The following is a 26,061-nucleotide window of genomic DNA, read 5'->3' as shown; positions in this document are numbered from 1 at the left end:
CTGGGCGCAGGCATCCACCTTTGTGAACACCTTTGTGTTCACCTGGCGGGCGCAGGTCACAGGCTGGACATCCTCTAGGCCTGTCTTGGTAGCGATCAGCCCCGCTCTTGTCTCCGAAGTTACGGGATTGCATTGGAAAAGCGTGTGTGTGTGTGAGAGTGATATGAGTGGTGTTGAGGTGTAATTTACGTTCCACGGCGTCCTCCGAGTTGAAGTGCACCCCTCGATGAGATGGATTCTCGTGAGCAATGGCGTTCCCTTCGAGGCGCTGCCTCCCCACGCCCTCCTGCCGCTCCTCTGCTTTCTGGACTAGTTCTGCCTCTGGTCTGTGGTCACTGGCAGCCGTGCAGCAGTTCATTCTCTTGATTGCAGAGCAGAGTCTGTTGTGTGGCGGGGCCAACTTGCAGTGGTGGGCGTTGCCGTCTGGACCCCTGTCCCGCAAGCGCCTCTTCCCTGCCGCTCCTCTGGCCTGAGCGCTGCCCTCCTGCCAGCCGGGCCTCCCCTGGAGGAATCTGAAGTCTGGGCTGCGGCATATCTCGCTCTGGCTTTCCTCTGACTTTCTGACACTCCCACGTCGGATGCCTTCCCTCTAATTTAGAGAAGAAAACAGATCTCCAGTCGGAGGCGAATATTGCCATGGGGACTGCTTGACTGCCGGCCTCCCTTTGACCTTGGTGAGCCGGGTGTCCAGAGGAAGAGTCTCTGCCTTCTCCTGCGTGACCGGCTGCGTCCCCTTGTTTCTCCCATATAAAACCCCCAGGTCCAGGCCTGATGGCCACAGTGGGAAGTGGACAACGCAGGACACCAGCCCGGCAGGGTGGCCGGAGCTCTTTGGTGATCGTTGACCCTCACGGCCTTCTGAGTGCTGTGACCCAGGTGCGGCCAGGTTTGTAAGTGTGCCGTGAAGCTGCTCAGCTGGCTCAGCGCATCTTATGCGCACGTGGGGCGTGTGGACATCTTCAGGTCTGCAGCTCTGACAGTGGCCGCGAGTTCTCCCCAGACCCCCAACGGGTGGCGTTCCTGGTGGTGGTGAGGGAACAGCCTGGGGCCCGCAGGTGGGGGGCTGTGGGCAGAAACTCATTCTCCGCCTCCACTGGGCTCCTAGCCTGACCTCTCTTGGGGTCCTTCCCTCTCTGGAAACTTCCCTACAGCCCTTCCTTGTGCAGTGGACCTCTTCCATCTCTCTCTGACGTTTTTCTCAGGAAAGGCTGTTTCTTGACTGGATTTTAGTGTTTTGGGTGGGGGGAGGTTCCCAGTGTTGGTGCTGGAGTGCCTGCGGGGACAGGCCTGTGCCGGGACAGGCGCAGGCGGCTCCCTTCTGTGTGCACTCCAAGCCTCCTTCCTGTGGACTGAGCCGGGGCTAAATCTTGCCTCCGAGCTTTTTATACCAGCGGGGAGGGCGGGGCGACTTGGCAGGACCCACATCACCCTTTATCACCCTTTTCTTAGGCGGCCTGGGCTCCGTGCCAGCTTGGCTTGTGAAGACTGGGCGGGGGGGCAACACTGTCCCAGCCCCTAGCCATGAGCTGGCCTCTCTGTGGGCGTGGAGCGCACTGGGGAGCGTTGCTCCTGGTGCCCCCAGGCCCTCGCTGGTCACCACCTGGCTCTGCATCTGCTCATCTGGCAGCCAGAGCTGCAGGGGTCAGACGTGGCTACTGCGCGGTCTGGGCGCCCCTGTGGTCGGTGGTGGCCAGGGGCCCAGCAGACCGACTAGGCTCCACCAGCCACTCCCACTGGGTGGCATTTGGCTGGACTTGAACCTGAAATGCCACCATGACGTGTGGGGCATTTCTCTGCCTTGTAACTTTGTGCTGCTCTCCTGGCCCTGAGCCCGGCAGGGGTGCAGCCTGCCTCCCCCACTGCTTTTCCAGGCACTCTTCCTGCCTGGCCTCCGCCCTGCTCCAGCATCTGGGCATTTCCACGCTCACCCTGGCAGCTGGACTCCAGGCCGGCGCTTGACCTCCACCCTGACCCCACAGGGTGCTGTGCAGGGGCGTTGGACAGGTGCGTGAGCGATGTAGGGTGAGCCCTGGAGGGCGATGGGCTGGAGCCCAGCCCCGTTCTCCCCCAGCCCCAGCAGACCTGGTCGCGCTCAGGCTTGGAAGGGGCGAGCCCAGCAGGGGTTTCTCACACCAGAGAGGAGAAAGGTGCAGCACCCCTTTCTCCTCTCTGGTATGAGGTGTGTTGGCAGTTTCCTGGGAGCGGTGGTGGATTCGGGGCTTCTAACTCCAGCCACTTCCTCTGCCAAGCAGCGCTGGGAGAGAGGCGGGGATCCGGGCCTTGCAAGTCGGACTCACCCACCTGCCTCCTGAGCAGCTGCCTGGGCTGTTTGTGACGAGCCGCCGAGGGCCCTGCGTTCTGCCGGGGCAGCTGAGCTTTAGCCAAGCATAGAAATAAGCTTCCTTCCCTTCCAAAGGTGCCTGTCCCCTCGGGGGAGGGGGTTGGTGTTAAGAGCAGAGGCTCTGGAGCAGGTGGCCTGTCTCGGCTGTGCCTCCATTTCCTCCACTGCAGGATGGGGACGTAAGGGTTCAAGTGAGTGAACACTGGGAAGTCATCGGAGCACTCGGGGAGGCCACAGGAATGGAGTTGGGGCACCAAGGCCCAGGAGTTGGGGTTCCGGGCGGTCATTTCCTGTCTGTCGTCGCTGGTGCACGTGCACGGGGCTCCCGGGCCAGCGCCGTCTCGGGAAGCAGAGCGAGGCTCTTGCCACCCGGCTCGGGATGTAGCAGGTCCACTCACGAGCCGGGGGAGGTGAGGATGGCCTCAGCCCGCTGTGGGAGGAGCTTCTCCTTCCTCCTCTGTCCCCTGGGTGGTGTGGGATGGGGACCTCTGGCCTCAGGAGGCAGTTTCTGTCCCTGCACCAGAGGGTGTCGCTGCAGGAACCCTTCCACTCCTGCCTCTCGCACCACTGCCGCGTGTGTCCTGGGTGCTCTTCCCTTGATCCCAAGCTGGTTTCTTGGAGTGGAACTCTAGTTTTCCCCTCTGAGATCCAGCGTGGTTACCCCATGGAGTGGTGACCCCGCGGAGTGGCGATGCCATGGGGTAGCATTGGCTGCGACATTGGCAAGGCGTCCCAGCACTTCTGACTGAAGTCACAGAAGCACCTTTTTCAGTCACTCCCGGGACCTTTCCATTCATGAGAATAGTGACTTTACCCCAGCAGTTTTCCCATACTCCAGGGCATGAGCTGGCCGGGCTGTTTGGGGCATCTGGATGTGGCCCCAGCGTGGGTGGGTGGCAGTGGGGGATGGGCTCAGGAGCCTGCAGGGGGAGGGGCGGACTCTGTCTGCGGGCCTGTGCGCTCCTGGTGCTGAGGAGAGAGACAGGGCAGGCCCGTGAGAAGATAGCCTCTGTGTGGCCGTTCCAGTCCCCTAAAACCTTTGCCTACTTTTTCATTTTTGAAAACATAGACGAAGCTATTTGTTACCGTGAAACGGATCAGTCCTACAAAAGGAGTTGAGAAAGCGGTGGTCAGCCTTGTAAGTGCCATCCAGTGTAGAAATAAGGCATCCCAACGCACTTGTCTTCTTTTTCTTTCCTATATTTTTAAAGTGAATCGTTCACTGCAGCATAACACATGCAGAGAAAGCACGACTCCGAGTGCACGTGTGTGTGCAGGTCTCAGGTTAGCGCACCATGCCCTGCCCACGCCACAGAACTGGAAAGGAGGCAGCACGCAGAGGCCCTGCGACCCTCCTGACCCCTCCTGACATCGGGCACCTGGTTGCCCTTGGGTGTTCTGTGAGTGGAATCCCGTGCCAGTGCCTGTGGGCGGTGGCTTCTTTCACTCTCCGCAGGCCTGCGGGACTCCCTGCTGGTGCACCAGCAGTTCCTGCTCTCTTGTTGGTGTGTGGTGTGTTTGCCTCTGGTCAGCTTTTACAGAGGTGTAATTTACATTCCACTGAATCTAACGCGTGAATTTCAACAGAGGTGCCTAGCCTATGACCACCCACAGGGACAGTACAGAACACTGGACGTCCCCTCAACACACCCTTGGGACTTGGCAACCACTGACCTGCCGCCTGCCTTCTGTTCTGGCTAAACTCCACCTAGAGGATCCCCGAGTGTCTGGCGTGTGGGGTCTGCCCCTTCTGAGCCTGCTGCTTTGAGGCTCACCCAGGTGCTTGTGTGTAGCTGCACTTTCTTCCTTTTGTGGCTGAGAATTGGTCTCTTTCACAAATAAGACAGTTGGCTCAGGCGGCACCAGCGGAGGCCATTACCGCTGTTTCCCACGTGTTCACAGATCATGAATCGCACTGCTGTGGGCACTGACGGTGTCTTCGTGTGCCCGACGCCTTCATTCTTCCTGCAGAAAGGAGAAGAGTTGCTGGGTCGCTGGGGAAGGGCGTGTGTGGCTCTGGAAGACTTTTGCCCTGTCCTCTCCATCCCCTCCAGCGGCTCCGGTTTCTCCACGTCCTGCTCAGCCCTTGTTAGCCTCCACGGTCGGACTTTGGCCGTCCTGGTGGGTGTGGGGTGTAGTTTCTCTGGGGAAATGTCTATTACAGTCTCTTGTCCATTTTTCAGTTGTTGCGTTTTGAGAGTGCTTTGTCTGTTGGGGACAGAAGTCCTGTATCAGTGCGTGATTTGCAGATCTCCTCTCCCAGTCTGTGGCTTGTCTTTTCATTTTCTTACTAGTGTCTCTTGGGGCACAAACATTGTTACGGTTGACGATGTCCAGCTCCCCATCACCTTCCGTGGACTGTGCCCTTGGCGACTTGCTCTGTTACGTGCAAGGACTGAGCGTTCGTTCCCGCTGCTTCCGAACAGAATTCCCAGTTTGGCATGTGGCCCTTTCTGCATGTCTGGGGCTGGCCTCCTGGAGGGGTCAGGGGCAGGCAGGCAGGGTGCCTGGGTGGACGTGAGCACCTGAGTCTGTGTCTGCGTCCTTTACTGGAGCTCAAGCGTGTAAAAGAGGTGCAACTGGGAGGGCGAGGAGAGACGCATTCTGACACCAGCCATGTACCTGTGAAGCAGTGGGAGGGCCCTGGCCCCCGGCAGCATGAGCTTGTTCACAGTGCCGTCAGGGGCCGGCGGGGCAAGCCTGGGGTGGGGGGCAGGGGCACTGGGGGTGGCCAGGGGAGGAAGGGTGGGAAGAAAGGGCACCATTGCCCGGCAGCTGTACTCACAACTCACACGTGTGCTCATAAACACGCACAAACACTCACAACACAGACTTACCCACATAAATGCACATACCTCACACATATGCTTATAAGTACACACATACACTCACAGCACACACAACACACACTCGCATAGACACACAACTCACATTCATACACATTCGCATACACACACATATATACATGACTCACACACGTACAAATACTCACATACATACACACACACCACTTTATTTTGTTTTTAAAAACCCTAGTTTTTCCCCAAATTTTTTTTTAATAAATTTATTTATTTATATATTTTTTGGCTGCGTTGGATCTTCGTTGCTGTGCGCGGGCTTCTCATTGCCGGGGCTTCTCTTGTTGTGGAGCACGGGCTCTAGGTTCGTGGGCTTCAGTAGTTGTGGCGCACAGGCTTAGTTACTCCCCGGCATGTGGGATTTCCTGGACCAGGGCTCGAACCTGTGTCCCCTGCATTGGCAGGCGGATTCTTAACCACTGCGCCACCAGGGACGTCCCCAGGGTACCTTTTGTCTCAGATATTTTAGTTTCCATATCTACAAGTTCCATTCAGATCTTCAAAAAAAAAAAAAAAAACAGGTTTTTTTAAAATCTCCTTATCACATGTCCAGTGTTTCTCTTGTCTCTGGAACAGATGGGATACAGTCATAGTGACTTTCTAACACCATTGTCTTCTGTGTCATTGAGCCATTTTGGGGTCTTTTTTGATCAAGTGATTTGATTCCTAGTAATGGATTGTTTTCCTCCTTTCCTGAGGTTGGTGACTTCTGTTTGGATGCAAGGCCTTGGGAGCTTTGCCTTGTTTGGTGCTGGATATTTTTGTGTGTCTGTGTTCCTTGGACTCAGTTGGAAACGACTGAGTCTTTTCAGTTCTTGTGTGTGTTCTGTGTTGGTGGGGTTATGACGATGTTTCATTTCAGGCTGGATTTTCTCACCACTGACACAGAACCTCTGGAGGTCTCCACCTGGTGCCACGCTGGCTGGTGCGGAAGGAGCTCTTCTTGGGCCCATGCGAACCTTGAGGAGGGTCCTGCAGATCCTTTTGGGTGGCTTGTCCCTCCCGCAGCAGTTCCTTGTACATGTGCCCTGTCCTGAGCTCAGCCAGGGACCCCACGGGGCCCCTCAGCACGTCTGCCGAGTTCTCTCTGCAGCTCTTTCCGCTCAGTGTCCTGTCCCCCTGGTGCGCTGCCCCCTGACCTCTGGCTGTTTGGCCTCTCAGACTCCCCGGTGAGACGCCTCAACTGACATCCCTCGGGGCCCTCCTGGGTCCCCTCCCCAGCGTGCCGATCCATCCAGGCGGGAGCAGGCCACTGCAGCGTCCCCTCGCCGGTTCCCATCTTGCAGGAATCACCGCGCTCTATTGCCTGACGTCCAGTGTCTTGAAAACTGTCATACATTTGTCCAGTGTCCTGTTGTTTGAAGCAGGAGGTAAAAACTGGTCCTCATTACTCCCTCTCGACCGGGAGTAGACGTCCCAACTGGTGGTTTTAAGGGCTTTCTGGTTTAAAAGGTGAACTTGCTGACAGTCACCGCACAGGCTACACCATGGATGAGCCTTGGGGACATTACGCTCAGTGAAATAAGCCAGAAACAAAAGGACAAATCCTGTCTGATTCCACTCACGTGAGGTCCCTAGAGGAGTCATATCCATAGAGACAGAAAGTAGACGGTGGGTGCCCAGGGCTGGGGGAGGGGAGGGGAGTGAGTATTTAATGGGGACAGAGTGTCCGTTTGGGAGGGTGAGAAGTTCTGGAGGTGGATGGGGGTGATGGTTGCACAGCAGTGAATATACTTTATGCCCCTGAGCCATGCACCTAAAAATGGTTGCGATAGTAAATTTTATGTCGTGTATTTTGCTACAATAAAAAGAGTATTTAGAAATGTTTGTTTTTTCAAGCAGCTGCCTTTGTGAAGCCCTCAGTCCCGCCGTCTTTTGGCTGTTGTCCCTTGGTTCCCTCACAGGAGCAGCGTTGAAATTAGCTGGAAACCCCTGCCGCTCCCCTTCCTCTTGCATCTTCTGAGTTACGTCGTGTCTGGTGCTCCCGTCATGCAGGGTTGGCTCTCCAGGTAGGATGTGCTTGGTGCTCACACCGCCCTCAGCAGGTGTCCTTAGAGCGTCGCGCATGTCAGGTTTGCCTGGAGAGCTTCTTCATCCACATCCCGGCTTTTCTGCAGAGTTTCTGGTCAGCCGGGCTGGTGAGCCTGAGAACTGGCATTTCCGACAGGCTCCCAGGTGATGCTGGTGATGCTGGACCAGGAGCAGGTGGAGAAGCAGCCGTGTAACTGTGTGGAGGCCTCGTGGGCGTGGGAGCACATGAGCTGCACGCCCCTCACGGAGTGTCTGCCACCTGCACGGCACTGTCGATGCTGGGGCAGGACAGGTCTTTGGGTGGGGCCTCCACCCAGAAGACACCAGGAGCACCCCTCACTGAGAAAACTTCAGACATTCTTACACATGCTTTTTCAGAACATAGAGGGGGAAATACTACCTAACTAATTCAGTGAGGCTAAGATAAGACAAGAACCTAACAAGAAAAGGACAATTGCAGAGAACTGTCCTCCATGAGCACAGGTGTAAAACTCCCTAAGGAAGTATTAGCAAAACGCATCTGGCAATGTATAAAAAGAATAACAGGTCGTAACCCAGAGAGGGTTTTTTCCCAGCAATCTAAGCTTAGGTGACCTTTGAAAATCAGTCAGTATAATTCACCACGTTAACAGAATAAAGGAGAAAAAAAAATCTCAATTAGATGTAGAAACAGTGCATGGCAAAATATTCACGTACACAATCAGCAAACCAGGAATAGAAGGGAATGTTCTCAAGTGGTAAAGGGCACCCGGAAAAAATCTAGAGCTCATATCAAATGTTCAATTGAAAGACTAGACTGAACATCTTGCCCTGCGATCAGGAACCAGGCAAGGATGCTCTCTCTCACTGCTTCTGTTCAGCTCTGTGCTGATGGTCTTAGATGTGCCATGAGGCAAAAAAAAAAAAAAAAAAGACGAAGAAGAAAAAGAAATAAAAGGTATAAATATTGGAAAGGAAGAGGTAGTTTGGGAAATAACAGGGTCATATATACTTATAAAATTATAGGAAACTGCAAAAAGTCTGCTAGAGCTAAAGAAAAAGGTAAATTTAGCAACATCTCAGGATACGGGATACAAGCTGCCTGGGCTCACAGCTCCTGTAGCTGTTCTTCTCCAACCTGTGGCCCTCAGCTCAGTGGTTGGCCAAAGACTTCATGGCCCTCTCTCCACATTTCTAGAGCCCCTCCTCTGGGAAGCGCCGTCCCTCTGCTTCCCTGCCCTGTGCATGTCAGCAGCCCCAGCTTCTGTTCTTGCATCCGCAGCGGCTGAGACTTCGGGGTTTGTGCAGGCTTTGCCCCCCTGCACCACAGTTTCCAGCGGGCACCATCCTGCATATTGTCCAGCGTCTGAAACCAGTTGCTTGTACGTTGTACCCCGTTTGAGGTTATTGATGGTGGAAGTCAAGTCTAGCATCAGTTATTCCATCGGGGAAGTGGAAAGCTTTTCATTTCTTTTTCATTAAAAAAAATCCCCCTTCCCGGGCTTCCCTGGTGGCGCAGTGGTTGAGGGTCTGCCTGCAGATGCAGGGGACACGGGTTCGTGCCCCGGTCCGGGAAGATCCCACATGCCGCGGAGCGGCTGGGCCCGTGAGCCATGGCTGCTGAGCCTGCACGTCCGGAGCCTGTGCTCCACAATGGGAGAGGCCACAACAGTGAGAGGCCTGCGTACCACAAAAAAAAAAAAAAATCTCCCTTCCCATCTTCTGCTTCCCATGGCACTGCCTTGCTGTTTCTTCTAGTCTAGACTTCTTTTCAGGAACTTTCATTTGTGGTTCTTACTTTGAGCTCTTTTTTCTCTCTTTTCAAATCTTTCTTTAAATCACTTTATTTCTGAGGTTTTCAAACTCCAATTTATCGAGGTACAGTTTTCATCTGTTTTGTGTGTGTCTTTTTGGAGTGTTTTAGTTATTACTCTTCCTTACTCTTTTCTGTTTTCATTGGACTCAACCTTGTAGCTTTTCCCACTTGCTCTTAAGTGCACCAGATTTTCCTGCACCTTCAACTAGGGTTCTGGGCCCGATGGCTTTGCTGCCTTCACAGCACGGGAGCCTCTTCTTCTGTGGTTTCACAAAGCCGCTCAGAACCTCCAGGTGTATCACCATCAGTGGGGGAGGTCGGAATGATCCCCGGGGGTTGGATCAGAGATGGAGGCGTCAGGATGAACTCATGTCTAGCTTAATGTGGTTGCAGTGTACACACGTGAGTGGACATGTAAACGTATAGATTGGCATGCACACCCGTCTCCTTGCTCTGTCAGCTGAGAGGGTCTAGGAAAGTGACATCCCAGCAGCAGTGGGATGACCAGGTCAGGTCTCAGTCTTTATTTTTATTTATTCATTTTATGTTTTATTTTTTAAAATTTATTTATTTTTGGCTGTGTTGGGTCTTCATTGCTGTGCATGGGCTTTCTGTAGTTGCGGTGAGCGGGGGCTACTCTTTGTTGTGGTGCACCGGCTTCTCATTGCAGAGGCTTCTCTTTGTTGCAGAGCATGGGCTCTAGGCGCGCAGGCTTCAGTAGTTGTGGCACACGGGCTCAGTAGTTGTGGCTTGCGGGCTCTAGAACGCTGGCTCAGTAGTTGTGGCACACAGGCTTAGTTGCTCCGCGGCATGTGGGATCTTCCCAGACCAGGGCTCGAACCCGTGGTCCCCTGCATTGGCAGGCGGACTCTTAACCACTGCACCACCAGGGAAGTCCCAGGTCTCGGTCTTTGATTTTCTCCAATAGAGGGACCCAGGGCTCCTTGAAGAAGCGGCTGGTTGTGGGACCAGGGCAGGGAATATAACAAGATGAGCCTGGAGGCACCACCTGCTCAGTTATTCCAACTGCCCAGAGGCTGTGTCCTCCCAACCCAGGGCCTCCAAGTCCCACTCGCTCACTGGATGAGCACGGTGCCTGGGTTCCTGCCCTGGTCCTCATGTGCAGCCGGGGCTCTGTCGGCATCCCCAGCTTTGCCCGGGCAGTCAGCCTGCCCCACTGCACGTCAGGTATTCCTCTCGGTGGCTTTGGAGTTGCCACCGCACAGAGCTGGCCTGAGCCTGGACGGATGGTTGGCCGGGCCCTCTGTGGGACACGGCCTCGGGGACAGAGGGCTGGGCTGAGGCCGGGGTGCTGTGTTGTCGCTGGACGGGGCCTCTGGACCAGTGTGGCCGTGCTGCCCCGTCGGCAGCAAGCTGTCCCCGTGGTCAGCCGGAGATGAGGGCTGTGCAGAGCGTCGTCCTCTTTCACACGTTTGCTTCTTTAGTCCCTGGTGGTCTCCTGTGTGTGGCCCAGCTGTAAAGAAGGCCTCGGCCACGCAGCTTCCTGTGCCCCCTTGGGAGGCCTCTGGCCGTGTCCGTTGGGGTCTACCGTCCACTGCCTTATGCCAGCTCAGCTCCTGATCGGGGCGCCCTGGCCTTGTCTTCCCAAGGCTGTGGATGCAGACACCACACGCCCTCGTCTGTGCTCTGCAGGTGCACGGCCAGCCTTTCCTTGCAGCCCGGCCGGGGCGCCCGCCCAGCCCCGCCTGCTCAGAGAGCTTTCCTGGCCACATCGGAAGGGCCCTTGTGCCACGGTGGGGCGTCACTGACGGGTCCTCTCTGTGGGCTATGCCTGTCCCCTCGGCAGTGGCCTCGCCCCACGCTGCGCCCGCACGGCGCCACTTTGAAAAGGCGATTGAGACACTCCCTCGTGTAACCAGACTTGGCCGGCCTCCGCCTGTAAAAGGAGCAGCTGTTTGTCCCTGCCCGGCCAGAGCCCGTCTTCCTCCCCCGCTGTCCTCATTGGCTGGCGTGGCTGGCTCCGAGTCAGGGCGAGTCAGGGCTGCTTGGAGGGCAGGGCGGCGGGGAGCAGCGCCGGTGCCGGGGCTCCCACTTTCCCAGCCTGCTTCCACGCTGCGCGCTGCCCATCATGCTGGGAGACCACAGCAGTGTCCCCACAGACCGGGCTCTGCTCAGCCAGCCCCCGAAGACCGGGCTCAGCTGCAAGATGGTGCTTCAAGCAGTCGGCAAAGTGCTCAGGTGAACGTGGCAGGGACGGCGGAGCTGTGCGACTGTCCCTAGTCCCTGCCCCAGGGTTCAGTCTGGGGAGGAGTGGCCGTAGTTATCGTCTGGGTCAGGTTGCCATGGTGTGCAGACCCCTCCGGTGGGACTGGGGGGTGATGGGCCCGGGGCAGACATGGCCCCACCTGTGGATGCCTGGGAACCAGCTGGACGCGGTCAGAACTTTGTTTGGAGTGAGGTTCTCCCTAGAGTCCTGTGCTTCCTGCTGTTTGGGGGGGGGGTCTGAAAGGGAAGTGTTTGGCCCAGAGGGTCTGGGTAAGAACAGGGGGCGCCCATGACCAGTGTCCGTCTTTCTGATGAACCACGTCTCAGACCGCAGCAGACCTGCCTCGTGCCCTCCCGAGCCTGCTGGACAGAGCTTTCGCCGCCCCCGGTGTCTGGCCTCTGGCCCCCAGGCAGGATGACCAGAGTCTGTCCACCAGTGGCCTTATCTAGAGAACTGCCCTGGGCCTTGTCTGCTGTAGGGGCGTTACCAGAAAAGCAGGTTCTGACCTCTTTTCTCACCTCTTTTTCTGACCTGCTGCAGCAGGGCCTCCGCTGTCCCACACGAGGGGTTTGGAGAAACTCCAGGGCCTCTTCTGTCTCAGGGTGGAAGGGTCTGTTTCAGGCATTCGGGAGAGTGGGGGGGCCGGGGAGCAGGCCTTCCTGGCCTTCGCAACGGTCAGGTCTGTTCTATGCTGCGGGCCTGGGGGGCCCGGCTCAGCCCAGCGGGGAGGGGAGAGGGCCCAGGATAGGCTCCTGGCAGGGTCAGGAGCACTGTCCTTCCTCACCCAGGATGTGTCACAGTTTAAACTGAAATCAGGTTTCCTTCAATGTAATAATCTTGTATTTGCCTGTAATTTGCGTGGGTCGTAACTTTTAAGTGAAAGTATCTTTTGCTTTTCTAATCCTGTCTTTAATTGCAACCAAGCTAAGCAGCCTCTTGGTCAGGGTCAGGGGTGAGGGCCAAGTGTGGCTGGTGGTGGGAACAGCAGTGAGCTCTATGACCTGTGTCTCCGGCTTCCTATGGTTTTCACCCTCCTCTCCCACGGGGGCCGCCCTCTGCCACCCAGGGAGGACTCACGGGGTGTCTGCCCTGCAATGTAAAGGTGTGGGGCAAGCTGGCAGTGCCCCTCCAGGTCGCCCCTCCAGGTCGTTGGTTCAGATCAGGAACGGTGACGTCCCCACAGCGAGTGGGGGCCGGTGCGTGCCTGTGTGCACATGGCATGGTGGGAGGGGCCCGGATGCCGAAACAGGCTCCACGGAGGACAGGAAGGCAGGGCCAGCCCTCTGAACTGTCTGCGAGAAGGAGGCCAAGGCCATCCCCCTGGGGGATCCGAGAAGACTTCCCAGTGAAGGTGGCGGTCCAGCCAGGTGTTAGAAGAAGAGCAGCTTATTACCTCATGGGTAGAGGAGGATGCCGGCTCTGAGCAGAGTGACCGCCTCGTGGCTGCAGTTCTGGATGGAGCACTGCCCCGAGCACCTGATGTGCGTGGACGGTGGGTCTGGGGTGTCTGCAGCCCCCGCTCTTGTCTGCCCCGGTGGCTTCCCTCTCAATGGGTCCCTTATTTTGTAGGGGACACAATGGCTTGTGAAAGTGTGCTTTGTTTGGGTGCTGACTGCCAGGCTGTTAAACCGAGAAGTGACCTGCGTGTCTCTCTCCACAGCGTCTGCCTCATGCAGCCCGTGGGGATTTGACAGGGGTTCCGTGGGGGTCTTCCCAGCCCTCGGCCTCTGAGTTGCTGCTCTGGGAAGGGGCTGGTCACCAGGGCCAGTTAGGCCTGGCGAGAACATGGTCCAGGCGGCAGTGGGGGATGTCTCTAAGTGTCAGTGCAGTCTTCCCAGTCCCACTGCATAGAACTCGGGGTCTTGGGAGGGTGGGCATCCCTGTCTGTGGGCTCCTCCTTTCTAAGACCACCTAGGACACCGCCCAGTGTTCCATGGGGCCTTCCCGTGGGACCTTCCCGGCACCCGTGTTTTCCTCTGAGTCCACGTTCACGCATCTGCAGGAGCCTCACAACCCCGCTCCCCACCCCAGACCTTCGACCCGCTCTGTCCCGCAAGGCTGACTCCAGGCCGCCCCACCTCCAGGCCCCCTTGACTTCCTGCAGGTGCCCCGAATCTGCCCCGCACGCCCTCCTGGTGAGAACCTTGGCCGCTCTGTTATCTGTGCCAGCATCTGGGGAGCACTACGGGCCAGGCGCGGGCTGGGGGCGCTGGGGGGGGGACAGCAGTGTGGGCGGGGCTCCGAGGAGAGGGGGAGCCGCCCCCACCTGCCCGTCTCGTCCCCCAGTCCAGCGCCACCTCACTGGCTGCAGCCAAGCCGGCTCTGCACCTGGAGACCACCAGCCCCTTGCCCAGCACTAATGATGCCTGGAGGATTCATCTGTTTGTAAAACCCAGAAGCTGCTTGCTACTCCCTGGAGGGCAGGACTGTGCCAACCAAGGCATCCTTGTGGTGGCCCCCAGGGATGGCCGTGCCTTGGGGCTGGGGGCTGGGCCAGCCGAGTTGCCTTTGGATGGAGACAGTGAACCGAGCTCGTGGCGTGGGCCTTCGGCGTTCGGTGGGTTCCCTTGGCCGCCGCCCACCCCAGCACTCGGGGCTGCGTGCAGGCGGGGCCCGCGGCGCATCCACGTTCCTTGGGCTGGACCCCTCCCACACGCTCCAGCCGGCAGGCTGCATGGCCGTCTGTGTCTGTGCCCAAGTCACACCGAGCTGCGGGGGCCATCCCAGGGGACTGGGCCGAGTGACCTTGGGCGGGGTCGTGTAGACAGGAATGTGCCAGGCCAGGCACGTTGGCGGAGGGACCTAGCTGGGTCCACGCCTCAGGTGTGGGGACCCTGCCTCCCCGCAGTAAAGGCCTCAGGAGCAGGGGAGGCTGAGGGGTGAGGCTGCGTGGGCGTCCACTGGGGAGACCGTCAGAAGGTGTTTCCTGCGGAGCCGCGGCCCCTCCCAGGTGTTTGGTGTCGGCCGGGTGGGCCTCGGCCACAGTAAGACGGGGGGTTCTCCGTGTGTGCCCGCAGCCGCGTTCTTTCTCCCAGGAGGCGCAGCGGACCCTGGGTGGGCTGAGGCCTAGCGTGCACTCTCCTGCCCGCGGCCCAGGGGTTCCACAGTTGTCTCTTCACACCGGGGCCATGCCCAGCCTTCCCTTTCGTGGATTTGTGGGAGCCCCAGCTGGAAAGGGGGTGCCTGGGCCTAGGCTGGACACGGCCCGTTTAGGAGCCTGGTGCCTCTGGGCGGAGAGTCCCATCTTCTCTGCCGACGCGGCCTCGGGGACTGAGGATGGGTGCCGCCGCTATGTCACACAGTAGCCTGTCGCACTTCCAAGGTCATCATGTGTCGTCTGAAACTCTGTGCTCTAAGGGGCCGAGCGTCTTGGCTAGGAGCCTTCACCTCTCTAGAAAGGACAGGACTTGGGGTGGTGGCACTCAGGTGTGGCAGGCTCTTCCACGTCCCCAGACTCGCCCCAGGCCGGCTTGTCACTCAGTCCTGCCACCACCTGGTCAATGGCCGTCGTCTCCTGGTGGAGGGTGTGAAGGGAGACGCGAGGACGGTGCAGAGAGGTCCGGGCCGGCTGACCTGGCAGGAGAGCCGTTCCCAGCCGTGCTGGGTCTGGGGGCCCCATGCCAGCGCTGGGTGATGAGGCAGGGCCTGGGGGCCCCGGGGTGCTCCTACCTGTTGGTTGTAGGAGGGCAGGTGCGGACGGAGGAGTGAGGGGGGGCGAGGAGGTGGAGGCCTCTGACCACACAGATCATGGCCCAGAGCCCCCTACGCCTGTCGCACGGAGCAGAAACCCAGGTCCTCCTGGGGCTGCCTCCCCCGCCCCTCTGAGAACCAAACACGGAGGGTGCCCTCAGCCGGAGGGGCTCTCGGCCTTCCTGGAAGTGACGTGTGGGCGTGAGGACACCACACCCGCAGCACCACGGCACCCCCGAGCAGGCCTGTGCCCGAGACCCCGTGGCGCCCCTCTGTGACGGCCACTTCCTGCTGCCGCTCTGCCCACGGTTGCTCATGTAAAGGCCACCTGGCCGCTGTTGGTGCCATGTATGCCCTGAGCGCGGGCCGAGGAGGCGGGTCTGGCAGTGGCTTCACAGCCCAGGCCCCCGCTCATCCCACCCTCACGTGTGGTGGCGGCAGCCTCCACACCCAGACACCGAGGCTCCGAGTGGATGGCTGGCCCGGGCCAGGTGTGCACTGTGGCGGGGGACGGGCAGGTACACGCTTGGAGCACAGACGAGGGGGTCGGTTAAGCCTGGCCGGGCTCATAGCTGGGAGTCTGCCCAGCGGATGGACACTCAGGGGTGACCAGAGCAGAAGTTGGCTTGCGGTTGGAGGTGCATCCTGTGTGCTTGGGGCTGTGGACATGGGGACCTTCCAAGCGAGTGCAGGCTTTCTGACTGGTGGCGCATGGCTCAGCAGCACAGACCCAGGGTCAGGAAAGCACCCCACCCACCCATCTCCGGGGAGCCCAGGGTGCCCTCAGCCCTTCTGGGGCCCTGTCCCCGTCTGTGTACACTGGGGGCGGCTGCAGGGCCCCCAAAGGCCCGTGCCCACACTTGTCCCCAGTGAACAGCCCCACCTGCCCCCCATGGGGACCCCCGGAGCGCCCCCTGCTTGTGGTTGTGTTTGTGCAGTGTTCACACCGTCACTCCAGCTCCAGCCCACCCGGGCCCATCCCCAGGACACTGTGGCCCCTGCCCAGCACTGGCCACTGCCGGCACTGCACCCAGAGGCCAAGCACACATTGCCTTTTAAGGCAAAGATCTGCTGTGAGAAGCTGAAGGGAAAACATTTCCCTGGCATTCAGGGAGCATTTTTCCTTCCTGTTTCTCTTAAATAAGCCACTAGCAACTTTTCAAAACAGAAGGGAAAAAACGGCAAGGTCAGGAGCTGCAGACCTTTCATCCCATGTGACACCCCCCGCGCCACCAAATGTGGGCCTCAGCGGGGCTGGCGGGGGGCGGGAGGGACACAGAGCCCTTGGGACGGAGGACGGCAGTGTCTAGTTCGCGCCCCGTGCAGGGCCGCGGCGTGTTTTCACCCAGGCCCCGGAGGCAGCGACGGGAGCGCCTCTCCTAATGCGGGCGCTGGAGGTCACGGGGGTATGAGCTGGTAGGACCCAGCCGCAAGCCCCAGCCCCCGGGCCCAGGTCCTCGGCCCGCCCACCGTCCCCTGCAAGGCAGCTTCCCTCCGGCCTGTGGTTGCCCCTTGGGGTGGGAGGCCGCACTGGGCTTTGTGCCTGCCCTCAGTCTCCCTCGACCATCCTCTGTCCCAGGTGATCCCTCCTTGAGAGTCTACAGCCGAAAGTGGCCTCTTCTGGTCAGTGAGACTCAGGACGGTTTGACTGATTTGCAGTTTGTTTTCTGGAAGTCGTGATGTCTGCCACTAAAGATTTCAGTCATTCAAGTAAAAGAAGCAAGAGACTAATCCGTGCTCTTAGGGGTTTTTTCCTTCAGTTTTTCAACCCACGCCGGCCCAAGAACCCAGTCTTAACCTTGAAACGTCGTGGGCCTACAGGTGCAGCAGAGAGCAGCCTTGCTCCACACTGGCCTACGTGGGGCAGTGGCGCCCGGAAGGCAGCCCCTCGGCACGCCGCTCACTTCGCCCAGCTCAGGCTCCGGCCTGTGGCAGAGATGGTGACTCGGGCTGGCGTCCCGGCCGCAGCCTCTGGGCCACTCTGTTGGGCAGTTTTCCTCCTTAGGGGATGTGCCATCTCCTTGGCCTGCCTGGGCTGCACACACTGTGGCCCCGGCTCCGGCCTTGGGGGCAGCTGGTGGGAGGCTGGTTCTGGGGCCGCCGCCTTCTCCGCCAAGGTGGGGCCGAGGCTCCCTCAGCCCCAAAGAGCTTTGGTTCACGGGTTAGGTACTGACGCTCGCTGTAGAAGAACAAAGACGTTGCAAAAATACGTATTCGTGCATGTAAAAATAGCCATAACAGGCCCATTCTGTGTTCTATAACAGCATATTTTTAATGGAAAAGAACTATTTTCCTGACCAAGAAAAATTTTAGTGAAAAGTGGCCATTTCGTCAAATCTCTGTAACATCTGCTCACGCCTACTCCTGTCTCTGCCTGGAACCTGCACCGTGCACTACTTGGGAGAGAGCGCGAGCCAGCGGGCAGGTGTCAGGCGGGTGAGCCATGAACTTGTGGTGACAGGAGGCCTCAGTGGGGTGGCCTGGGGCGTCGGCACACCGTGGGTGCTCGGCAAGGGCGGGCTGCTGGATCACCTGCGCAGCAGGACGCGTGGTGGGACCACGCAGAGGCTCAGGGCCTGGCCGAGTGGTGCGCATCCCTGTGTCCCTGCAGCGGGACCCCAGGCCCAGGTGGGGGCCAAGAGGGCTGCAGGGCTGCGGTGTCACATGTGGCGGGTGAGCCGGCTGGTGTGGCCACCACCCCACCCTTCGGTGGGCCCAGAGCTCCCTGCCTGCCCTGGGTTCCAGGTTTGGGCCCCTGACGGCGGCAAGGGAGGGCACGGCCGCAGGGCAGCTTCCTCCCATGCCTGGGCCCACAGGAGCAGAAGCCCCCGAGGCATCCCCCGGCATTGCTCGTCTCCCGAGCCGGCCCGCGGCCTCCACACCTGCATCTGCCGTGACCCCGCGCTCCCTTGTCTCTGCAGGAAGTCCAAAGCCAAGCCCAACGGGAAGAAGCCCGCTGCCGAGGAGAAGAAGGTGTACCTGGAGCCGGAGTACACCAAGTCCAGGATCACCGACTTCGGGTTCAAGGAGCTGGTGGTGCTGCCCCGGGAGATCGACCTCAATGAGTGGCTGGCCAGCAACAGTGCGTGGGGGCGGGCTGGCAGGGCCAGGAGGGCAGGCCCCCCCCCCGTTTCCCGCAGGACCCCCCGGAGCTGGTGCTCAGCGACCCCCGCAACCCACCCGCGTCAGCTGGAAGCCGAGGCCCGGGGTGGCCAGCCCTGCCGGGATTCAGGGTCTCCTCAGATGCGGGGACTCAGTGCAGGTCCTGGTCGCACCAGGGGACAGGACACCAGGGCCAGGGAGGCACCGTGGGACAGGAGCATGGCTGCAAGGCCGGCAGTGCTGTGGTGGCGGGAAGGCCATAGCCTGTGGGAAGGGTGGCGGACTCACCCCCACCTGCCAGACAGGCTCAGGGTCTGTGGCGTGCCCCACGCAGGGCAAGGCGCCAGCTCTCCTCCCGAGAGCGGGAGGCTTTGTGGCCGTGAGCTGCTGCTGCCGCCTGCTTGAGCAGTGTCCCTGATGAGCTGGTGACCGTAGAGCAGGGTGTGATCAAGGGGCTGGGGTGGGAGGTTTGCTGCCCCAGCCCTCGTGGAGGGGACTCTGTGTCAGTCCTCGGGCACCCTGCCCAACTCAGCACCATCTAGTCCGTGCCGCCCACTCCCGAGGATGCTGCTGCGCTGGGGCCTCGGTCTCTGGTCTGAGATAAGCACCAGCCCCCACAGGAGGGGCCCGAGGAGAGAGGCTCTGGTCCCCCTGGGCCTGCAGGATGCTGGAGACGCAGGGTGGCTCCACGGTGTGGTTTTCACGCCCGGCCTTTCTCTTCCCTTCCAGCCACGACATTCTTCCACCACGTCAACCTCCAGTACAGCACCATCTCAGAGTTCTGCACAGGGGAGGCGTGCCAGACGATGGCCGTGTGCAACACGTGAGTCGCTGCCCGATGTGGCCCTGCCCCAGGGGCTCGGGCAGGCTGTGGCCGTGGCCCTGGCCGCTGCACTCCGTCTTCTCAGACCCCACGCTCGCAGCCTCCACTCGAGGTCTCCCAGTGGCTCAGGGCCTTCCTCAGCAGGGTCCTTGCCAGGCTGCACCTCCTGTCCTCACGGGCCCAGGGCCTGGCAGGGCGACAGGAAGCAGAGCCCTGCGGAGGTTGGGACCCCGGCGGTGTGGGTCCCTCCGGGGCACAGGTGCTGGGAGCCAGCCAGGGGCTGACAGGACGCGTTCCTGGGGGCAAGGACATTTCCCCAGGACATGCCCGCTGGGCTTCCTGAGACAGCAGGGTGTGTGTTTCTCTGCTGTGGCTCCCGGCCCCACCAGGTGATGGCTCTAACTCAGAGCTCCTGCTCTGCATGGAGGCCCTACTGCACCCCACCCACTGCTGGTCTGTGGAGCTGGTCCGTGGGGCTGGGATGCCTTGGCACCTTCCCATGAGGTGACGTCCTGCAGGCCTAGTGCAGGCTGTTCTCTTCTGGAAGCACGTGCCATTCGTTTCCTCAGTAAGCAGGCATCCCTGAGGGGCTCCAGGGTACCCCACTGCCTCTGTGGCAGCTCTTGGACGCCACGTGGATAGGAGAGCCACCGCATGGCCCTGGGCTTGCCACCGCCCCAAGTAGCAGAAGCCACAGAAGAGGCCACAGGCAAGAGGCCGGGTCTGCAGGGGCTCAGCCGGGCAGGGTGTGGCCTGGGGGCACAGAAGCTCCTTTCTGACGTCTCCTCTGCAGGCCAGGGGCTGATAGGAGCACGTGTGAGCAGGGGGCCTCCACTAGTGGACATGGCAGTGCTGCCGTCCCGAGGTCACCCTGCCTGTAGGCTGCGGGCAGACCCAGCTCAGGCCCAGACATGTGGGCCCTCCTCTTGCGGAGAGCCCAGCCAAAGCCTCAGCACAGGCAGAGGGTAGGGTTCCCCTGCCCTTCAGAGGGCACAAGTGCAGAAGACAGCTGCTCTTCACCCCTTACTCACCCAGCGAGACCCGTTGATGGTATGCTCAGGTGTCACGTGTGTCCCCAGATAGCCACCGCCAGGCATGGCCCAGGGAGGATGGGGCAGTGTTGGGTGGGTAGTGCTGGGAGCAGGCTTGAGGTGAGCTTGGGGCAGGAGAACATCAGCATGGGACAGAGTGGCCTGTGTAGAGCAGACATGGCCACAGCAGCTGGAAGTGGGCAAGGGCAGTGCTGCAGAGCCATGTGTGTGGCATGCTTGGAGGACGTTTGCCAGCTGTGTGCCTGACCAGGCAGCATCACAGGTGGCCTATGAGCTGGCGAGTGGGGAAGCCGGGGCCCCTCCATGGCGCCACATGCCCTTCCAGTATCGATGTGTTTGAGAAGAGGCTCCTTGAAAGAGCATAGGATTTGGTGTCAGGCAGACGTGTGTCTAGATGCTGGCTCTGCCATGTAAAACTTGGAGATCTGGGGATCTTGAGAATTCTGCTGTTCATTCGTCTCATCTGTAACCTACTTTGTAGGGTTTTTGTAGATTTATATGAATTGATATGTATATAAATGCCTTCCTAGGAATCATTTGAGATCAAGGAATGGAAACACATGAATTAGTTTAATAGGAAAAGGGAGGTCTGTCAGGGTCCACAGAGCCACTTGCTCTCCCGGGACCATCCAGTCCACCCGGCGCCTGGAGTGGGGCTGAGGCCCAGGCCAGAGGCCCTCCTCCACCCTGCTGGTGCCTGAAGGACAGAAACCAAAGGGTAACGTTGGAGTCCCAAAAGAAGAGGAGAAAGGGCCATGTCGAAAACATATTTGAGGAAATATGGCTGAAAACTTACCAAATTTGGTCAAGACACAAACCTGCAGATTCAGGAAGCTTAATGAACTCCAAGCAGCATAAACCCAATGAATCCACTGCAAACACATAATCAAACTGCTGAAGAGAACACACCTTAAGAGCATCAGAGCCAGCAGCCCTGCACCTGTGGGGACATGGTGCCGGTGGCTGTGGCTCTCCTTCCCCCCCGGGGGCCAGGAGGAGGCTCCATAACATCGTTCAGGTGCTGAAAGGAAAGAGCGGTCCCCCTGGGAGTTCCACGTAATGCTCCTCAAGAATGAAGGTAAAATAGAGACATTTCTCAGAGGAAGGGAGACTAAGAGGGATAACTCGCAGCCAGCAGAGCTGCGCAGGGAGCTCTTCACACAGGAAGGAAGTGGTGCTAGAAGGGAACGCGGGACAGCAGGATTCGGGGAGAGCAAGAGACGGGAGATGTGATAGGCCGCTCCACTCTCCTTCAGCTCTTTAAAGCGTGTCTGGCGGGTGAGCAAAGCCCGTCACCCTGTCTGATGGGTCTTCAGCGTGTGTGGATGGAACACTGAGACGGTGGTAGTGTGCCGGGGCAGGCAGAGAGCCCTGTGTGCTGCTTGGCTCTGTGATTCCACTTGCGGAGGTGATCCTTGGCTCCAGGTACAGCATGGAAAGGTCATGTGCGTTTTATAATCCTTTGAGCAGTCTCTTTAAAAAGTTACATAGGGCCTCCCTGGTGGCGCAGTGGTTGAGAGTCCGCCTGCCGATGCAGGGGATACGGGTTCGTGCCCCGGTCTGGGAGGATCCCATGTGCCGCAGGGCGGCTGGGCCCGTGAGCCATGGCCGCTGGGCCTGCGCATCCGGAGCCTGCGCATCCGGAGCCTGTGCTCCGCAACGGGGGAGGCCACAACAGTGAGAGGCCCGCATACCGCAAAAAGAAAAAAAAAAAAAAAGTTACATAAGTGACATAGTCAACATCATAATAGATAAATTAAAAGGAAATACGAAAAATAACGCAAAAGAAGGCAGGAAATATAAGGAGTGAAAAACAAAGGGAACAAATAGTAAATGATGGTAAACTTAAATTCAGACAGATCAGTAATTACAGTGAATGTCAATGGTGTGGACGTGCCAGTGACAAGACAGATCATAAGAATGGATTTCAGTGTATACAAGAAATTCACTTTTTTTTTTTTTTTTTTTTTGCCGTGCCACATGGCATGTGGGATCTTAGTTCCCCGACCAGGGGTTCAAACCTGCGCCCTCTGCAGTGGAAGCGTGGAGTCTTAACCACTGGACCGCCAGGGAAGTCGCAAGAAATTCACTTTAAATGCAATGACATTGGTAGGTTAAAAGTGAAAGAATGGGAAAATACATACCAACAAAGATATACCAAATCAGAAGAAAACTAAAGTGGCTATGTTAATACCAAAGTAAACTTCAGAGCAAAAAATAACTAGGGATAAAGAAGAAGATTGCATTATTTACAAAAGAGTCAATTCATCAAGAAGTACTGACCTTGAATGTGTATGTACCAAACAACAGAGCTTTTACACAAAGCAAATGGACAGAACCAAAGGGATAAACAGACAAAATCACGTTATGGTTGGAGATTTCAACATTCCTCTCTTGGTAATAGACGGAACTAGTAGGCAGAAAGTCAGCAAGAATCTGGAACTAAATAACACCGTCAGCCAACTGGACTGAATTGATATTTACACAACACTCCACCCTCGGCAGTAAAATGCACAGCCCTTTCAAGTGCACTGGGATTATTCATCAAAATAGTGTAGATCATATCCTGGCTCACAATACAGACCTTAGCGAACTTTAAAGAATCAGAGTGATACAGAGCAAATTTTCTGACCATAATTACATTAGAAATCAGTAACAGGAAAATCTCCAAACATTTAGAAATTAACATACTTTTAAATAATCCATGGGTCAGAGAGGAAGTCTCAAGGGAAATTAGAAAATGTTTTAAACTGAACACAAATGAGAATGCAACATATCTGAACTTGTAGAGTGCAGCTAAAGCAAGGCTTAGAGGAAAGTTTATAGGATTAAGCCACTTGTTTGAGAAGAAGAAAGATCTCAATTCAATCTAAGCTTCCATATTAAGAACCTAGAAAAAAGAAGAGCAAAAAAAAAAAAAAACCCTAAATTGAGCAGAAGGAAAGAAATGGTAAAATAACAGAAATCACTGACATTGATTTCTGAAAACAGTAGGGAAAAATTAATGAAACCGGAAGCTGACTCCTTGAAAGGATTGGTAAAATTGAGAAACCTTTAGTAAAACTAACAAAGGTAAAGAGAGAAAAGGTACAAATTATCAATATAAGGAATGAAAGGGGAAATAATGATAAACCCAGGAGATAATAAAAGGATAATAAAGAAACATCACAAAAATCTCTGCATACATTAAATTTGACAGTTTAGATTAAATGGACCAATTCCTTGGAAAGCACAAAATATCACAATTTACCCAAGATAGGTAATGCAGTAAGGCAAGAAAAAGAAATAACAGTCTTTCAACTTGGAGAAGAAGAAAATAAAACTGTATTCGCATTCAACATGATTGTCTATGTAGGAAAAAAAAACCCCAAGGATTCTAGCAAAAAGTCGAATGAATAAATTTAGCAAGGTCAGCACACAAAAATCATAGTTTGTATACTGGCAGTGTACAATTGGAACACGAAATTGATAAAATTATATCATTTACAGTAGCTCCAAACACAATGAAATACTTAAGTAGAGACTTAAGGAAACATGCACAGGATATTTATGCTGGAAACTACAAAATGCTGATGAATGGAATCAAAGAGTGGCATAAACGGAGAGACATACTGTGTTCATGGATGGGAAGACTCAACACACCAGAAGTGTAAATTCATTTATTGCAATTTCGGTTAAGATCCTAGCAGAGTTTTTATTGATATAAACAAGCTGATTCTAAAATTTATATGGAATAGCAACGTCACTGGAATAGCTACAATGATTTTGAAAAAAGAACAGTCAAGTTGGAAGAGTCCCACAGCCTATTTTTAAGATTTACTATAAAACTGTGGTAATCAGGACAGCGTGGTGATGGTGAAGGAAGAGACACAGAGATCAGTGCAACAGAATAGAGTCCAGAAATGGACCCCCACAAACATGGTCCCTTGGTGTTTGACAAAGATGCAAAAGGAATTCAATGGAGAAAGGACAGACTTTTCAACCAGAGCTGTTGGAAAAACCAGTCATCTGCATGTCCTCTTCTGCCAGAATTAACTTGAAGTGAATTCTAAATCTAAATATAACACATGAAACTTTTAGAAGAAAACACAGGAGGAAACCTTCACGATAGCGTTAGGCGGAGAGTTCTCAGTCGTGACACGAGCCACAGTCCACAGGCGAGAAAGAATCCGTAAACGGGGCTCCATCAACATTTAGAACTTTTGCTCTGAGAAAGACGCTGTTAGGAGAAAGGGAAGACAGACTACAGAATAATCCCATATCCGAGAAAGGACTAGTGCGCGGAATGGATAAAGAGCCCTCACAGCTCATCAGTAAGAAAGTCTGGTCACAAGTGCACAAAGGACTTGGACAGACCATGGAAGAGGACCCAAGCGGGGCAGATGAGCACCTGCGAGGCTCTGCCTCATGAGCAGGTGGAGAAATACGAATTCAGACCACGCTGCAGGAGCGCCTGATAAAACGCGCCGGGTGCCAGCGAGGGTGGAGGGGGTCCCGGCAGGATAGCCGCTCTGAGAACGTGTTGATGGTTTCTCAGGAAACAAGACATTCACCTACCATGGGCCCAGCTGTCCCGCTCCTGGGCGTCCACCCTAGAGAAACGAGAACTAGTCCTCATACAAACACCTGCCTGGGAGGGTTTTTTAACAGTCTGACCCATAATTGCCCCAAACAGGAGGCCACACAGGTGTCCTTTGGCAGGTGAATGTCTGGACAGACCGGCGCGTCCACAAGGTGTCAATCTCAGTGGCATGGATCGCAGAGCCCGGCCCAGGACATACATCACGTGGCGTTCCTGAGGACATGTCACTAGTGTGCTGGGGACTGACCAGCAGGCCGGGGGCCAGGGTGGGAGCTGTGCCCCGTTGTGCGTCTTCTGTTTGGGTTAAAATGCGTAAGACTGCATGCCAAAACCAGTGAGCTTTACTGTGTGACAGTTCAAAAATAAAATGAAAACGAGAAAGAGGAACGTTGAAAGCAGAGTGTTCCAGCTGTCACGCAGGCAGGGCGACCACAGTGCCCCTAAGGGGCTGGTCTCTCCGGGCCTGACATCATGAAAACGTTTCCCATTTTCTAGCTCTGGTGTTTTTTTCTGACTGTGGTACCCGTGGCCAGGTGCATCCAGCACCAAGCAGGGGTGGGGAATCGCTGGGGCAGGTGTCTGACCTCTGGCTGGGGCCCCTTTCGAGCTGGTCCGAGGACCCCAGGGGCTGTTGTGAGGAGAGGGACGATTCATTTGTCTTTTCACTGAGCATGTCCTCAGATGGTGCCGATGTCTGGGCAGGGGAAGGACGGTCAGCAGGGCCACCTTGTGGTGGGGAGGGCTCTGGATCCCTGCTGGGGGCCGGCAGGGAGCTCGGCAAGCTTCTTGGGGCTTTGTCTGGCCAGCTCGGGGGCCTTGTCGGGCAGCCTGGTCTCCCTGCGGGGTCAGCAGTGCCTAGGGGCAGCCTGGGAGCAGGCATGGCAGGGAGGGCTCTGCTGAGGTGGCACTGCAAGTGTAGTCTGCCTGCTAGTGGGTGGGGTGGAGCTGGGTGGGAGGAGCAGGGGTGGCAGTGGGCGGGGCCTGATACCCAGTGGCAGTCAGGGCTGTGTCCCCTTGTCCACTGAAGGTTGGCCTTTTTCCTGGTGGCCTGTCCATTTGTGTGTGGGCTGTTTTCCCTCTCTTGCAGCCTGACCCCCACCCAGCCCTGCCAGGGGCACAAATAAGCTAACCGGTCCTGGGGGCGGGGAAGAGCCTTGGTTCCTGCTAGAGGCAGTGGGGGTCGGGCGCAGCGGGCAGCAGGGCTGCCTTGAGGTCATGTGGGCAGGCCGTGCCTTTTTATTTTGGCTGGAGTCAGGCTGGCCACGAGAGATGGGGACCCTGCTGTCCTGACGACAGGCCTGGCAAGGTGGTGGAGGTGGGTGAGCCCACGTGGCTGTCACCCAGGGGTGCTTACTGAGCTCAGGAAATCAGGGCAGGGTGCTCAGAGCCAGCCTGGGGTGCTGGCCTGGGATAAGGTGGGATGGTGAGGTGTTAGGGGAACCTGGTCTAAGCCAGTTCTGAAGCCAAGTAAAGTCAGCTAAATGGGGGCGGGGATGCCTGGCGGAGGTCTCCATGAAGCCCATCTGGCTGGGGCAGGGGTGTGGCAGGGTTGGTGGCTAG

General features: G+C 57.0%; 1 protein-coding gene across 1 annotated transcript in view; it reads left to right on the top strand.

The window, feature by feature from the left end:
* The window catches only part of MOB2 (MOB kinase activator 2), a 50,504-nt gene that overhangs the window by 22,302 nt on the left and 2,141 nt on the right, over positions 1-26,061 (top strand). Inside the window, exons 2-3 of the mRNA XM_060104333.1 lie at positions 17,864-18,024; positions 18,774-18,867. Coding sequence (XP_059960316.1) covers positions 17,864-18,024; positions 18,774-18,867 — 255 coding nt within the window. The remainder of the gene's footprint in view (positions 1-17,863; positions 18,025-18,773; positions 18,868-26,061) is intronic.

This window comes from Mesoplodon densirostris, chromosome 7 (assembly GCF_025265405.1).
Source record: "Mesoplodon densirostris isolate mMesDen1 chromosome 7, mMesDen1 primary haplotype, whole genome shotgun sequence".
Lineage (NCBI taxonomy): Eukaryota > Metazoa > Chordata > Mammalia > Artiodactyla > Ziphiidae > Mesoplodon > Mesoplodon densirostris.
The sequence above is the reverse complement of the archived record's forward strand: the minus strand, read 5'-3'. Positions and strand labels throughout refer to the sequence as shown.